This window comes from Melanotaenia boesemani, chromosome 24 (genome assembly GCF_017639745.1).
Source record: "Melanotaenia boesemani isolate fMelBoe1 chromosome 24, fMelBoe1.pri, whole genome shotgun sequence".
Classification (NCBI taxonomy): domain Eukaryota; kingdom Metazoa; phylum Chordata; class Actinopteri; order Atheriniformes; family Melanotaeniidae; genus Melanotaenia; species Melanotaenia boesemani.
The window spans coordinates 5,810,320-5,827,361 of NC_055705.1; the positions used below are offsets into that span (position 1 = coordinate 5,810,320).

Sequence of the window (17,042 nt, forward strand, 5' to 3'; positions counted from 1 at the left end):
GGAGGACAGGGTCTAAGTTTAGGACATCGCCAGAGCGGCCGCCAGCAGCCTGAGAGGAGGACAGTTCAGCCTCAGGTAAGAACACACAGACACACGGTGACACCGCAGCCAGGTGGAGGGCGTCTCCCTGCGCCCGGCCGGCGTTTCAGAGCGTTTTCACACGTCTGATCTGAGATGTGCTGCTGCGTCCGTCCGTGCTGCTGGGAGAGGCCTGCAGGCTCGCGCAGCTGTCGCTGCCTTAAATAGATCCGCTGGAAGGCCTCGCGCAACGCCTGGACCTGCTTTATTTCATTAATTACTGGCTTGTTCATCATCATCACCATCATCAGTACGAGGAAAGCGTGACACTGCTGCTTTTACACAGACTGGACTTTACAAACCATGGAACCATGAAGAGGTTCATCTGCTGAGCAAAAACGGGCTTTTCATGGTAAAAAGTCCAGTTCTGCTCCTCTAATAGCTGTTTTAAGTTAAATAAATCACACGAAATACAGACTAGTTACAGATAAATTAAGCTTTACAAGTTACAAACAAATCCAACTTTATTTATAAAGCACTTTTCACACAGAAGCAAAGTGTTTACATAAAAGCCATTTTTGAATATATTAAAAAAAGAAACAAATTCAGGACTCTGTGTAAAGTTTAAACAGAAAATAAATCTCAGATTTTATTCTCAGTAGAAGATAAACAACATGTCACATGTTGAAACACATTTATTTTATTTCTAATCAGGATATTTAAACATGAATAATAATAAATAAATAAATAAACAATACAGACCTTATTGATTATTTTATCTCTTTTTAATATTTCTTTAAATCTACCTGTTCTTATTGATCTATTATTACTGCAAGGAGTTTTATTTCAGAATATCTCAGCATGAGTTTTTAGGCTGGTCCCAAATATTACCTGTTTAATTTCTATTTAAAGTAAATTGATCAAGATCTCTACAGATTATTAAATTAATTTCCAACTGGATCCAAAATCTAAATCCATTCATATCATCAGCAAACATTTTATCACATGATGGAAAATATGAGCTGATGGAAAAAAATATGAGTGAATCTGATGGAAAAAGTTGGAAGAGGAGCAAAAAAAAAAAAGGCTGGAAAAGTACCTGGTACAAAGCAGGAACACCTGGAGGAGCGTTTGGCAGGTAATCCGGTTACCTGGTAACAGGTCAGTAACATGACTGGTATAAAAGGAGCATTTCAGAGAGGCAGAGTCTCTCAGATGGATGGAGGTTTCTGGTTTAGCTTGTTGTTAATGACTGGTGAAGACCTGCTTCAAGTTAACTAGTCTTTATTTCATTAGTTGGAGTCTGACTCAAACGGGAAACCTTTTTTTAATATCTGACCCCGTCTTGGATCATCCAGGCCAGGGTGTAGTTTAAACGACGTCTCTGTGTATGTGTTTAAGGTTTAGTTTCTTTTTTTCTTTCCATCAGTGGGGATAAGGAGACATCCTGGTTGCCATGGCATCAGCAAAAGAGAGCATGGAGCACAGCGATCAGAAGGTACCTGACGGAGACGAGGAGGAGAGAGACGTCAAAGGAGTCCAGTCCCATTACCTGCGCTGCCCCTCCCCCAGGTAGGAGCCGACCCTGGCTTCATGCTGGTGGTTTTAGGAGGATAGGATGAAGGTTTGATGAGTTCTCTGGTCTTAATTTAACTAACACGAGTCCAGAAAACAGAGGAAGAACATCAGAAGACAGTGGGCTGTCTGATACTGACACGATCTGTTTAATGAAGATGCTGCAGAGAGAAGTTAAACTGGATACTGAGGACTGTTAGTATCTGAGCAGGAATGTGCAATAGTCTGCTACGGAAAAATCTCCACCCTCCTCATTTCTTTCTTTTTCTTCTCAAGCAGCCAGAGGTTGTTGTAATCTTCTAAGGTGGTCTTGATTAACAGTTCTTCAGCTTTCTGGAAGTGGAGAGGAGAAGGAAGAGGAGAAGAAAGAGAAGTAGAAGGAAAAGAAGAAGGAGAAAGAGGTCTTTCGTTTTTTTCCTGGTACCTGACCATTTTCAGAGGAACTTCTCTGACCAGTAACCATTCACGCAGACAAATGGCTCCTAAGCTAAAGAAGTAGCTAACGTTATCTTGTTGAGCCTAAAGCAAGGATGTTATTTTTTACAAGTCCAAGTCACATTCCAGTCTTTGACCTCAATTCTGAGTCAAGTCTCAGTCAGTCGTAGTTGTAATGAGTAACCTGCCATGCACACCTGCTGCCTGGTCTGCATTATGATACTGAAGGAATATAAGATACATACTCAGCCTTCATACCAGCATTTAGTAACAACACTGATCTTTAGCTTAAACTGGCCAATGCTCTGCCCCTCTCCTCTGGATGATTTATTTACTTTACTAAATTCAGAAAACCTGGAGATGAACATGAATTCAGAAGAGTAAATATGTTCTTAACATATTATTTAACCATGACGTTTAACTATGTAGAAAACTCCACCTGGACCCACTGAGAACTTTTCTAAATGAATACGGCAGTTAATAGCTTGTTTTCTGGATGTAGAGAGGATGACTACGCTTTAGTGCAGGATCACCAACTGTCCTGTAGCTTTAGATGTTTTCCTGCTGCAACACACCGAATAAAAATTAAATTATTCTTCAACAGCTTGTTGTCAAGTTCTGCACCAGCCTCTTAATAGCCCATTAATTTGAGTCAGGTGTGTTGGAGCAGGGAAACATCTAAACCTGTGGCCCAAGAGGTCTGGAGCCGGTGATCCCTGAGCTAGTGCATCAGAAATATCTTAATAATTGAGAGGAAAAAAAATCTGATACAGGTCATCTAAATATAGCAAACATTACTACAGCAGCAACAGCTTTAGCTTATTTTCTAATAAACAGACCCGGTAAACCACGTTGTTTACCATGACTCTGATGATTTGTTGGTCTCAGCTGTACCCACTGTGCTCAGTAAATGTGTTCAGATTGGCTCCACTCTGATGGGGTTTATTATTTTAGTTCAAAGGTAGTATCAAACTAATGTTTACACCATTGTGGCGCTAAGCTTGTCGCTAACATAGCTGCTAACATTAGCTTTCATATTACAGTGACTAACACCTCCAGGTGTTTTTAAGGTGGATGAAGGTGGATCCAGTGTCCTGAGTGATCTATACTTGGACAAACATCACTTTGTGAAGGCTAATAAAGTTACTAACTTTATTCTGCTTTAAATTAGCAGCTGATGCTAACATCTTGTTTATGCTAATGTTGCAGCTAAACCAACATTGCTGAAGCTAATCCAGCAGCTGATGCTGCGTTTTCTAATGTAGTAGCTAACATTTCCATGTTTAGACTAACATAGCGGCAGTGATGGGAGTAATGGTGTTAAAATAAACGCTGTTACTAACAGCGTTACTTTGTCAGTAACTGGTAATTTAACTACTCTTTTCTTCATTACAATGCCATTACCGTTACTGAGGATAAAAAGTTGCTAACAGCGCATTACAATGGTAAATTAAGATTCGTTTTAAGCTTCACATTCGTTGGGACTATAATGTGCTGCCGCTACAGTGGAGAGGAGGCGGAGTGATACAGCTGAAACCAGAGAATACACTTAATGTTTGAGTTGTTGCGTTGTGACCAGGAAAAAGCTAAGAGGGTCACCACCATTTATCACAGCGTTTTCATGCTGTTTAAACCGGACGTCATCCAGATGGCCCGCTCAGATCCGATGGCTTGTTCGATGAGAATGCCCCTTTTAGACACGAAACAAACATATCAGTCAATTTCCTGAGGAAACTTAGCCAATGTTCCAATCTGACTAATAATGTTGATGTTTAATCTTTATTTGTGTAGTAGATAACTTCACTTTAATATGATTCCTCACACAACTCACCGCCCGGCTTATGGTAAAAGGAGCCGACCCACTTCTCCCCGGGCTACTGCCCTGATGAGGGTAAAGGAGCAGACCCACTTGTACCCAGACCCACTTTTTCCCGGGTCACCCATTCAGCATGTAGCCACACACACCAACGACAGTAAACGCAGCAACACAGAGTCCAGAGAAAACAGAGGAATAGTTTTAATCTGGAACCACAGATGTCACTTTTCCCTCAGCAATATTCAGAGAAATGTTCATCATAGCCAGAAACGTCTTTCTTTTCATGGTAGCTGTAGGCAGGTAGAATCAGGTGGGGCTTCTTCTGAGGAGGATACGGAGACACGACCTCCACCAGCCTGAGATTAGAGTCCATGTTTTTTGCTAGTAATTTATTCTATTCCATTTCATTCATTAATCAGATCCATCATTCGGTTTTCTTATGAATAAATTAACATGCTGATGGATTTGAAATTCTAGAAACACATTTGAACATTTTTTAAAAGGTAAAGAAATAGTAACTTTTCCATGTAATTAATTATTTTTATTTATTATACTCCGTTACTAACTGATTTTTTGCAGGAAATAACTAGTAACTTGTTTTTAAAGTAACATGCCCAACATAGCAGCAAATGTTAACTTGTTTAAGGTAATGTTCTCTTTTAAATGTTAAACAGTTGTCAAACAATGTAGTTCACATCTTATTTATGCTAACATTAACATATTGTGGCTAACATGAAATGAAAAATTAATCCCAGAGTCAGGCTGGGCGACACTGCAAATTTTGGTATCAAGCCGATACCAAGGCAAGGTAAGGCAGTTTATTTGTATAGCACATTTCATGTACAGGACAATTCAAAGTGCTTTACATAAAACAAAGGCATTACAGATATTTAGAAATAGTAAAAGGCATCAACACATAATCACAATAAAATAATAAATTACATTAAAATAATTAAAAGCAAGAAAAATTAAAAAGTTAACATGTAGATTTCATGCATGGGCGCATGAGAAAAGAAATGTTTTTAACCTGGAGTTAAAAATGTCTACATTTGGTGAAAGCTTAATCTCCACTGGCAGTTTGTTCCATTTGTTTGCAGCATAACAGCTAAATGCTGCTTCTCCATGTTTAGTCTGGACTCTGGTCTGGACTAGTGGACCAGAGTCTTTAGATCTAAGAGCTCTGCTAGGTTTATATTCTCTGAACATATCACAGATGTATTCTGGGCCTAAACCGTTCTGGGATTTGTAAACAAGCAGAAGGGTTTTAAAATCTATTCTGTGTCTGACTGGAAGCCAGTGTAAAGATTTTAAAACTGGTGTGATGTGTTCAGATCTCTTAGTCCTGGTTAAAACTCTAGCAGCAGCGTTCTGGATGAGCTGCAGATGTTTAATGCTCTTTTTAGGAAGTCCTGTTAATAGACCATTACAGTAATCCAGCCTACTGGAGATGAATGCATGGATGAGTTTCTCTTGGTCTTTCTGGGAGACTAAACTTTTAATTCTGTTGATGTTTCTGAGCTGGTAAAAAGCTTCTTAGTGAAGCTTTGATGTGGCTGCTGAAAGTCAGGTCTGAGTTTATCAACACTCCAAGGTTACGAACTTGGTTGGTGATTTTAAGAGCTCGAGTCTCCAGGTGTTTACCAATGCTGACCCTCTTTGCTACCAAACAGAATAATCTCAGTTTTGTCTTCATTTAATTGTAGAAAATTCTCCTTCATCCAGGTGTTTATTTGTTCCAGACACTGACACAATATGTCTATTGGACTGCAGTCATCTGGTGACAGAGACACATAAAGTTGTGTATCATCAGCATAACTTTGATAATTAATACTATAGTTCTGTAATATTTGACCCAAAGGGAGCATATACAAGTTCAACAGAAGAGGTCCAAGGATTGACCCCTGGGGGACTCCACAGGTCATGGCCACTAGCTCGGATTCATAGCTGCAGATCGTAACAAAATAACTCCGGCCTTCTAAATACGACCTGAACCAGTTCAGGAACGCTCCAGAAAGTCCAACCCAATTTTCCAGTCTGTGCAGCACGATTCTGTGATCAAGTAAATCCAGGACAAGTATCGGCAATACTGAAAGTTGATTAATATATATATATATATATATATGTATATTTATATATATATATATATATATATATATATATATATATATATATATATATATATATATATATATATATATATATATATATTAATATATATATTAGTGCTAGGCACCGATTCAAATTTTAATTGCGATTAATTGCATGAAGTGTTGCGATTAATCTCATTGGTATGTGCAAAATGTCATTTTTCCTCTAAAAGAAGGCTGCTATATGAAGAATTGAATCAGGGGTCTTCAAGTGGCTCTCTGGACCTTCCACAATGGCTCCTAACATACGGCTAAACATGCTAAAGAACTAATGTTTTTAAATAACAAACGCAGGTTTTTATCAGATTTTCTGTTTTTTTATTTCATTGAATAATTCCATTTAATTTCCACAACATGATGACATTAAAAGTACCAGTAATATTTTTTTGATCTATTTTTTGTCATTAGGTTGACAACTATGGTTTTTTTTTTACATAATTATTCACAAATATCTACATCACTTAGAAAAAAGTTTTTCTACTGCAAAAGTTTTATGTTTTTCTTTATTTTAAAAATTTAAATACATACATATACATACTTTTGGGGACTTTGTGTACCTGGTCTTTTAACTCGCTGTTGGCTGTAGGTTTTCTGCTTGGCTGGTTTCTCTGTTTGGTCATCATCTTTTGTAGCTTCGTCTCCTTTTCTCTTCTGTTCATCTTCCTCCGTCAGGTCCAGAATTAACATGTAATTAATCATCAAACAAATTCAAATTTAACAGTAACCTTCAAACCTTTCTTGGTGGTGCTAATCAGTTTGGTAACCAGACCACTGTTCAGCTGTCATGATGCTGGACAGGACAAAGTGGAACAAGATATGAGCACAATGAAAGTAAAGTAGAGATTTTCTGTTAACTTTCCAATAAAATGCCAAGTAAGTAGTTTCACATAGAAAATGGAAGAAAACTGTGACTGAAGCACAGATTCACACATGAAATCATCTCATCTGATATAAAATATAAACTCCTGAGTCATGCAGTGCTGATGAATGTAGCCATGGTAACAGTGTCTTCATCCTCCCTGTCTTCTAGCTTTTCCATGGCTTCAGAGTCCAGGTTTTCCATGCTCTCTGGATCCGGTGCTGCCAGCATCTTCATGGAGCCCATCCACCTGTCCTCGGCCATAGCTGCCAAGAAGATCATAAACGAGGGTGAGACACACCTGGGAAAGAAAAGTTTAAGCAGCTGCTGTCTGCATCTCCACCACCTTTAAATCCCACACATCCCTGTAGGAGTGTCTTCCCCGTCCTCTGAGTTCATTTTTACACATGAGGTCATGTTTTAGCATTTTGCTGCCTCTTAGTGGCAGTAATCAGCAATCTGTGAGCTGGCTTGGTCACGTTAATGGTGCTTCAGATAAAAGATGTAAAGAGCTCCAAAGAGAGAGATGTTGATGAGGATTGTCCTCACCTTCTTATCATCTCTTGTTTTTGCTTCATGTTTCAGCTGTGTGAGCTCCAAGGGTGATGGCGTATTAGGTTTGTGAGGGACTACTTTGAAAAAATACTCCTCAGCGGGGCTGACAGGTCTCACTGTGATGGTACAAAATCCACTTTGATTCAACAGTTACTACTTTGTTATTTTCTACCAGCGTGTCATCTTCTGGAAATGGCTCTGAAACATTATCCATCATGGAGGAAGACTAAACTAGCTACAGTCAGTTCTTCTGTCAGAGACATCAGAGCTTCTGATGCACCTGTGTGGGCTTCAGATTGGAGATCTGTAGAAGGACTACCAAACCATGTTTAAATGTCTAATCAGCCAATCACATGGCAGCACCTAGTCATGTAGACATGGTGAAGATGACTTTCTGAACATCAGAATGAGGAAGAAAGGGGATTTAAGAGCCATCTTCAGGGTCTCCAGAGAATGGTCTGAAGGAGAGAAAATATCCAGCGAACAGCAGTTGTCTGGACCAGGATGTCTGGTTGATGCTGGAGGTCAGAGGAGAATGGGCAGACTGGTTGGAGATGATAGAAAGACAACAGGAAGTCCAGTAAGCACTGCAAAGTAAGCAAACTTTGAGCCTCTTAGTACAAATGTGGCATGGTGTAACATTCAGGAGGCTGTATAAAAACTGTTCTAGAGTCTGTTCGTCTGTGGTTTCAGGCCTCTGTACCATTCGCCTGATGATGAGTGTACAGAGGCTACAGGGAGAACAGATCATGGCCTGGATGGGAGCTTTGTGATTTTCTTCAGCTCTGGAAAAACACAGAGAGCTGGAGATCTTGTTTAGAGGACAGAGGCAGCCAATGATCCTCTTTGCTGATACTATGACCTCCTGCTGTGATTTTTAGTCAACTGCTGAGCAGCTAGCATGCTATCCTGACACCAGCACATTTTCAGTGGTGGCTTAGTTAAGAGACAACAGCAGCTGCTCCAGATCGTTTTCCTAAAGGAAGTCTCGCAGCGGTTCGTAAGGCATTATGAGACAGGTTGTAGGCGTTGAGAGATTATCCTGAACGGGAGATTCTCATCATGGATGTGCAAAATAAAAAAGTGATGTTATCATGTCAATATGTAGGAAAATCTCAGGAACGGTTCAAACACCTTGTTTAATCTGTCACACCATGAATCACGGGAGTTCTGGAGGGAAAGGAGGTCCAAGCTGGAACTAGAAGCTGGACTTTATGTTTTCCAAGAAGAACCAGAACAAGACCAGGACAGTTAGAAGACACATGAAGTCAAAATGCTCATAAAATCAAGTGTTATAGCCAAATAATCCAAGTTTGGATCCAGTTTTTGACTAATATCATTCAGGTGTGAGATTTGTACTGACTGATAAAACAATCCTTCTTCCTGCGTTTCTAAACTTTCAGAAGTCACTTAAGGACTTGTAGTTGCAGGCGGAGCCGGGATCAGAAATGTGAAATATGAAATTTTAATAAGAACCGAACTCTTTCTTATTCTGATGCAGTGCTCTGGATAATGAGGTTTAATTTGGCTAAATGCTCTTCAGTTCCATCCAGTCCACGTTTCGTGTCTCCAGCTCGTTACTGGCTCTCCGATACGGACTTGTTTCTAGCTGGAGGAGAAGAATGATTGAGGAAATTAGCTCCTATGACACATCTCACAGCGACTCCTGTCTCGGTCATTTGTGGCAGCTTAATGGACGATACATGTTTCATCTGACTGTCACCGATGAAGGAAGCTGTCCCAGCTGCTTTCTGCAGGAACTGGATGATTTATTTAAAGCTCAGAGGCTTCGTGGTGTTCAGAAACAACAACAGCACGTGTGTTTTCTTCAGGATGACAGTCAGAGTGGTTTTATCCCCAGTGGGACCTGAAAACGTAGCAGGAAGAGTTTGTTGAGCAGCATGTATTATAGCAGTCTTACCGGGGGAGCATTATCTCCATCACAATAGAAACTTTGGCTGTTCATTATTCATGTTTGCCTGAGGGAAAGTGTGTCCTGAACACATGATGGAGGAAAACTCTGCTTACTGTAAAGGAAAAACTGGTCTCAAGACAGATAACCAAAGGTTGCCTTTAGTTTTGTGTCTTTGATGCAATGTCTGAGCTGTTAAAGACTTTACAAAACCATGTTCTTTATTAATAAATCCGTCGTCTCAGTAACACTTTGTCATCCAGGTAAGATAAAATGGACTTTTTCTCCTTTCAGGTAATTTTTCCAGCTGTTTCTGTTTGTGTTTTTCCACATGGGATTTTTTTGTGAGCAGTGTTTCTCTTGAAGTACTTTGAAATTCCAGTTTCAACTTTTCTTAAAGGTCAACAGGACAAATTTTCTACCCTTTTAGATCATTAGAGGACAAAAAAGTCCTCCCCCTAAAAACAGCTATAAAAACATTACAGTTTCATTATTTTCCCTTTTTGTTTTAGTTCTAATAAAACATAACAATTATCTTAATTATTTTAACCCATTAAATGCAGATCTGATGACATGATTTTAGTGTTTTTGTCATGCCTCGAAGGTCTCAGGTTTGGGTTTGTGTTAGTTTAGCTGTAGCCGAGTTTACGTCTTGTTTCCTGTTTTATTTTGTAGTTTTCCTTTGTGTCTGTTTGTTTGCTTCGCTTCCTGGTTTGACTTGCTCATCCGCTTCAGCTGTTCCTCGTTAGTCGGTTTCTGTTACTCATCTGTTATGTTTCCCCGTCGTGTCTCGTTAATTAAGTGTTTCTTAATTAAAATCTTTATTCCTGCACCTGTCTGTTTTCTGCCTTTTCATCCTGTATTTGGGCCCACTTCTTCCTCAGATCATGACATATTTTCCCTATAAAAACAGTGATATTGTCTCATCAAACTGATACTTAAAGGGTTAAAATAATTTGAATAATTACATGTTTGGTATTTTTAAATTATGATTGAAGTTGATTGAAAGATTTGAGCAAATAAAGAGAAAAGAAAATGTCTGTAGTTTGTTTTAACTACAGTATTTGGGAGGGGGGGGGGGGTTTGTCCTCTAATGACCTGAAATAATAATAAATAAAAGCGAACCACAGGTCCAGAAAAACTGAGTAAATGTGTGTTTGGTGGATTATTTCTGTGGTGGATTTTTTCAGTGGAGTCCCATCTGGAAGGAAAATACTATAAAATACAAATTCTGTGTTTCTGTTTCTGCCTTGGTCTCTGTGAAAAAACTGTTTTCAAATTAAATAAAATCCAAGACAGAAAAACTGTCCAGATCTTCTCTGGTTGGTGTGGTTTATTTAACAGATACACTGGTCCCTGCAGACCGGTTGCTCTGTGGGGACCAGCCTCGTCATCCTGGAGTTCAGCCCCAGACTGTGGAGATAAGGGGGGAGCTCTGATCTCCACATCTCTCTGCACTGAGATTTCCTCCAATGATGACCAGCCTTGTTTGTCTGTCCCACACCATGACACTGCCTCCACCATATGATGTTACCCCATCGCTGCAGGGTAGCGGTCTCCATGTCTTCTCCAGACTGAGACCGCTGTAGAAGGTTCATAATTACCTGGGCTACCAGCTTTTCCTTCCAGATGTGACTCAGTTTAAAGGGGAAATTAACAGGTTGTTACCAGGAAACACTGTTATAGCAAAGAAACACTCGTTTACTGACTGATTCTGATCAGTCTAGCTAACATAGAACTGTTACATGCTACAATCTTCCTCCTCAGAGCTTCCACCTCGTGGCGTACGCACCGAGTCTGTCCCAGAATCCATGCTGGAAACTGCAGAGCAGCTGATGGTGGAGGACCTCTACAACCGTGTCAGGGACATGATCGACGACCGCAGCCCTTACAACACCCCCTGTGTGCTGGACATCCAGAGGGCCATGGTGCAGGACCGCCTGGAGGCTCCCGTTAACCCCGCTGATGAGGTGTGGCCCAACATCTTCATAGCTGAGAAGTGAGTGGATACCTCAACCACTTTTTTCTGACATAAAACTGCCTGATAGTCATCATTAATATGATGAGTTGCACATAAATGCTGGAGGAACCAAAGAAGGACAGCGAGCAGACAAAGATAGAGGCAATAAAAAACACAGTTTGAACCAAACACAGGCACCCAGCTGCTACAGATGGATAGAAACTAAAGAGAAAACATTCTGCAGCTTCTGTTGGAAAACAAAGCAGACAATGAACAGGAGCACCTACAGGAAGACAAACAGGAATATAATATATAAACATATAACTGTAGCTGTTGGTGATACTTTCTAACAGTGCAGAGAGCTTCGCTGAAGGAGATTTTCTGAAAAAAATAAAGAATTCATTCATTATCTTAAAATGAACAGAATATGGAGTACATGTTAGGGCTAGAAAATATATCCAATTTTGATTTTGATTTAAACCCCAAATGATCACAAAAGCATAACCCATTTAGCCACCGAGTATTCAGCCAATCTAAAGACTTGTTTTCAAAAACAAATCTAGCAACTTTTTCAGGTGATACTGGAAACTTAAGAAAACTGATGTGAAAGCACAGATGATTCTTACAATGAACGGCAGTGCTTCTGGTGTTGTGGTGAAATAAGCACCTCTGCCATGAAAAGCCTCTACATTGTCAGAAATAGGAGGGGGTCTACCAGAAAATGAAGAATTCTGGGGCCTCATTTATCAAACTCTGTGTATCAAATTAAACTACAGGTGGTGTTTTCGGTGCAAAAAGTAAATGCTGCGCGCGCATGTCCTACACCTGTTTCCGTTTATAAATCAGAATCAGCTCAAAGCGGGCGCAGGTGAGAGAACGCCTTCCCACGCCCACATGGTGGCTATAAATGGTCAGGTGGACACCTATAATACATATTCCTCACATTATTTCCATGATGGCTCAGGAGGGAAAAGAGGGAAGAAGAGGAACTTTTCAGGGTGTGAGACAGAGAGCCTGATGGACCACGTTGACAAACGTAAAAATGTTTAATTGGTGGGCACGGTGTGGGTATTACTGGTGTCAGATAGACAGAATAGTGGCAGCAGGAGGCAGATACTGTCATCACAGTGTCAGAAGGGAAGACAGACCAAAGGCATCAGACGTTATGGCTGGATATCTCAGTCGGTAGAGCATCCGTCTGTTAGTCTGTTGCTCAATGCTAGGGGACCCAGCTTTGAGCCTTGGGGAACTCCACACGTAGATGCTGAAAAACGGTGGGCCTAAAATGGAGCCTTGGGGAACTCCACTCCATCTTGTTTAAATAGATCTAGACCTCTCCCAGTCGTTGTTGTATGCTACATGTTATGATCAAGAAGAGGCCAAACTACCAAACTGGTGCTCTTAAAAGATAAACTTTCTTTTTCATGATTTTCCTCTCATGTGAGTCCCATGCTGATGTGTTTTGTTTTGTTTTGTTTTGTTTTGTTTTGTTTTGTTTTTTTTCTTTACTTTCAGGTCTGTTGCAGTCAACAAGGCCCGTCTAAAGAGAATGGGCATTACACACATCCTGAACACCGCTCATGGTACGGGAGTCTACACCAACGCGTCCTTCTACGCCGGCATGAACATCCAGTACATGGGCATCGAGGTGGATGACTTTCCAGACGCTGATATCTCCCTGCACTTCCGACCCACCGCTGAATTCCTGGATGAGGCTCTGCTCACGCACAAAGGTAAGACGTGGTTTGTTCTGTCCATTATTTATCCATCTGTTTTAGTTAATGTACCAAAACAATAAAGCTAGTTTTTAATTTCTTTTTCTGTCTTCTTTAATGGACTGATTCGGGTCTGTTCAGTCACTGAAGAGGGACAACACACAGCATACTTCTTTCATCACTATGAAATACACCATAGTTTAGTCAGCGTGTCCCCCAGTAGCAGCCATCAGTGACACATTCAAACATCCCAAAGAGCTGATCTCTAATATCCCAACTGCCCTCTTTCTAGGAATGTTTTATGGCCTCACAGAGGGCATCTGTTTTCCTGGAAGAGGATGATAGTTACAGCGTAGTACAGCAAACACTGAATATCATCCAGGAGCTGCAGGCTGTGGGTTTTAATGCTTTCTCTCTTCTTTCTGCTTGTACACCAGTTTGTCACTGTCCTGAAAACCCAGCACTGGTCAGCTGGTAGTTACTGTTTCCTTTGCTTGCAGGAAAAGTTCTTGTGGTTTCCATGATGGGCATCAGTCGCTCTGCTATCCTGGTGGCATCCTATCTGATGATCTTCCAGAACATGAGCATCATGGAGGCCCTGACTTCCATAAGGAAAAAACGCCCCATCAACCCCAACGAAGGCTTCCTGAAGCAGCTACGCGAGCTCAATGAGAACCTGATGGAAGAGCGTGACGATGATGATGAAACCCTCAGCCAGTGCTCTGTGATTGATGCTCAAGCCCGCGCTCGGATTTTCGGTGAAGATGGTGATGACAGTGAGGATACGGATAAAGAGGAAGAACAGAGCATGATGGAGGTGAAAGCTCACTCCATCATGATGGAGGAAGAGGAGGATGACGGAGAGAGTGTGATGAGCAGCATCGCTTCTTCTGCAGCTGCCGCTGTGCTCAGAAATGGGCCAGTCAGAGTCCAGAACGGGCCCGACGGCCAGGCTACACCTGTCCATGAAGACAAGCTGGATCTGCCGGAGCAGAACGGCGAGGAACAAGGAGACGATGACGATGGTCTCGACAGCATGATCCGCGAGTGGCAGCGCAGGAATGAGAAGTACCAGAGCGACGAGTGGTGGGAGGAGCAGCTCAACAGCAAGGAGGACGGGGAGTCTCTCACAGAGGGACGTCCAAAGAAGACGAAAGAGGTCGAAGACGCAGACTTGGAGAGCGTCACCAGTGAGGACATACAAGCTGTGAAGGAGCGACTAAAGCGTCGTGGCAGGCGTCCTCCCACTGACGCTATGTCCACCTCCAGCTGCACCAGCTATTCAGATCTTTGGAAACAGCGTCTGAAGGAGATCGAGGAACAAGCTGCCGCTCGCTACCACAGCAAAGGGGACGACGAAGGCAGTGAGAGCTCCACTACTGAAGGGGACGGAGGTAAGAAGATCGACGATGAAGTCAACAGTATCCTCTCTGACACCAGTTCCATGTACAATTTCTGTCAGAAGAACAAAGAGAAGATGACACCTCTGGAGCGTTGGCGCATTAAGAGGATCCAGTTTGGTTGGAATAAAAAAGATCAGGAGGATGGAGAGAAAAGTTCTGTCAGTGACAGAGAGAAAGGTGATGGCAAGGGGGAAGCCAGGACGCCGTCCTTCCAAGACATCAACCTGACGGCGTACCAGGCGTGGAAGCTCCGTCAGCAGAAACGTCTCGGTGAGGAGAACACGGACGAGATTCTGGAGCTGAGCCGGGGTGAGGACTCCGCCAAGATCAAGAGGAGGCAGAGACGGGAGGAGATTTTGGAGAGGTCCAAAAAGACTTTGGAGGAGAGTCAGTCCATGTGTGGCTGGGAGACAGAGAGCAGCATCAGCGGAGGTACCATACCTCTTTCCGCTTTCTGGGCTGGAGCCGGCGTCACAGGCCCGCCAAGTGTCGCCAATGATGACGGGATGTCCACCATCAGTGGAAGATCTTCTGTTATATCCTCAGTTTCACAATCTCGCAGCTCCAGATCCACACAGTCTGCAGTCCCACTGAATCCAGTTCCTCCCATCCTCCCAGTTCAGCCTGTTCAAGGACCTGGAGGCGAACCAATGGTCAACCTGGCCAGCATCCAGAACTGGATTGCCAATGTGGTCTCTGAGACAATCAAACAGAAGCAGAGTGAACTGAGCCTACCTCGTCCATCGCGTGCCGGCTCTGAGTTTAGTTTCAGTGGTGCTCCAAGCGTGCTGTCAGGCCGTGGCTTGGACGATGACAAGGCGTCCTTACTAAGTGGAGCATCCTATGCCAGCAATCTGTCCAAGGGTCACGGCCGGGCAGCATCTGTCCTCTCAGGTGGTGGGTCAAGCAGCATCTCGGACCTCAGTGGGCGAGGATCGGCCCCGGGCTTGGGCCTTGGCTCCAGCTTCACTCTGGGATCCAAGAAAAACAAGATCACCACCACCAGCGTCCCTCTGTTCAGCCTCTTTCAGGACCAGGTCAATCTGGACAAACTGGATGCCATCGACAGGGAGATCAAGTCTGACATGAGGGACAAAATGACAACCTACGAAAAGAAGAAGATTCTAGAGGACAACAAGCGCAGTACCCTTTACAAGAAAAAGAAACCAAAGGAGGATGAAGATGAGGAGGAGGAGAGGAAGAAGAAAGAGGAGGAGTTTCTTCAAGAGACACAGAAAAAGCAGAAACCAAAGCGAAACTTTGGCCTGTCTGGGTGCCTGAATCTGAATCCAGCATTGGAGAAAGAAAAGGAGACCAGCGTCGATGATTGGCTGAAAAGCGTCAGGCCTCCTCAAAGAAAGTCTTCCTCCCTTTTGGAGGCCAATCCCTCAGAGGACCCATACGATGATCTCGATGCTTCTGCCTCTGAATTTGATTTCTCAAGCCGCAGAGCTTCCTACGCTGAAGAGGACGACGAGGAACCGTGCGGCATCACCTCCAGATATCAGTCAAGGCTACGTGAAGATCTGTCCAGTGATAACAGCGATTACTCCTACAATGGGTTAGCATCGTCCGACAGTCGAGCAGGAAGATCCTACAGGGCTTACAAGGAGAGCGACGAGGCGACGGAGAGCTACAGTGACTTCTCCACCAAGAGGAAGTTCGCTCATCATTCACGATACGAAAGCAGCGACACAGAAGGGAGGCGGAGCAGGAGAGAGGACGCTAGCAACGAGGAGGAGGATGATATTTCTGCTTTTATTGCCCAAACCAGGCAGCGAATCAGAGCTCGAGCTGCCGCCGAGGCCGAAGACGACGAGGTGCTCATAGCGTGGAGGGCGCAGCAGGAAGCTAAGGCTCAGAGTAGAAATGAGTCCTAGAAAATCATCAAAAAGGGGTTTTTCTGTTTCTACCAGGCTAAAGCATGACATATAATCTGAGATGATTAAAGGAATTCTTTTTAGGCACTATTGTTATTTATTAAAAACATTTAAAAGAAAATAAGCGCTTTTAACTCCTAATCATGCATGAAAACCTCAGACGAATGAGTCCAGGAAGGTTTTCCCTCATTCATGGTTTTGTTTGCACATTTGTTGGATGTAAAATTGCTCCTTAAAACACACAAATAGTCTCTTTTCCTAAAAGATTGAATGAACTTTTTCTCCAGTTTGTACTGTTACATAATGTTGTTATTGTAATAAATGTCCTGATAAACAGTGACTTACGGTCTGGTTATGTAATCTAAATGTGTCCCAAGCTGCCTCAGCTCAATGAGAAGGCTGCAAACATGAAACAAGTGAGAGTAGGACAGGAATCTCTCTTATTCTGGTCCTCGAGGACGCCTCATCCCTCATCCAGAAGGCTCATACAAGAGAAACTGACGGACTCCTGCACCTACACAATGAGAAAATAAAGTACCGAATTGTACAAAGACTAGTCATGGGGGTGGTACCCTTAAATGTACTGCTATTGTACCTGTGTTGTACATCCGGGGACCATTTCGTACTATAATTTAACAATACTGGTCTTCAGATGTAGTAAGTACCCGCTGTTGTAACACAGCAGAACCTTTGAAGGTACCCCCCAGCAATGATCCTTTGCTCCCCTAAAGGTACAGTTAGGTACTTTATTCTCTGAGAGTGTAGTT

General features: G+C 42.4%; 1 protein-coding gene across 2 annotated transcripts; it reads left to right on the forward strand.

Annotated features, from left to right (window-relative positions):
* dusp27 (dual specificity phosphatase 27) lies at positions 1–16,700 on the forward strand. 2 transcript variants are annotated; one of them, XM_041978746.1, is made up of 6 exons: positions 1–75; positions 1,448–1,590; positions 7,022–7,140; positions 11,085–11,316; positions 12,793–13,010; positions 13,493–16,700. In XM_041978746.1, the coding sequence occupies exons 2-6, from the start codon at positions 1,475–1,477 to the stop codon at positions 16,273–16,275; spliced, it is 3,468 nt and encodes a 1,155-aa protein (XP_041834680.1). In that variant the 5' UTR covers positions 1–75; positions 1,448–1,474; the 3' UTR covers positions 16,276–16,700. The 2 variants fall into 2 exon arrangements, with proteins under 2 accessions (XP_041834680.1, XP_041834679.1); XM_041978745.1 differs by lacking the exon at positions 1–75 and having other exon boundaries at positions 1,418–1,590.
* Positions 16,701–17,042: the final 342 nt, after the last annotated feature.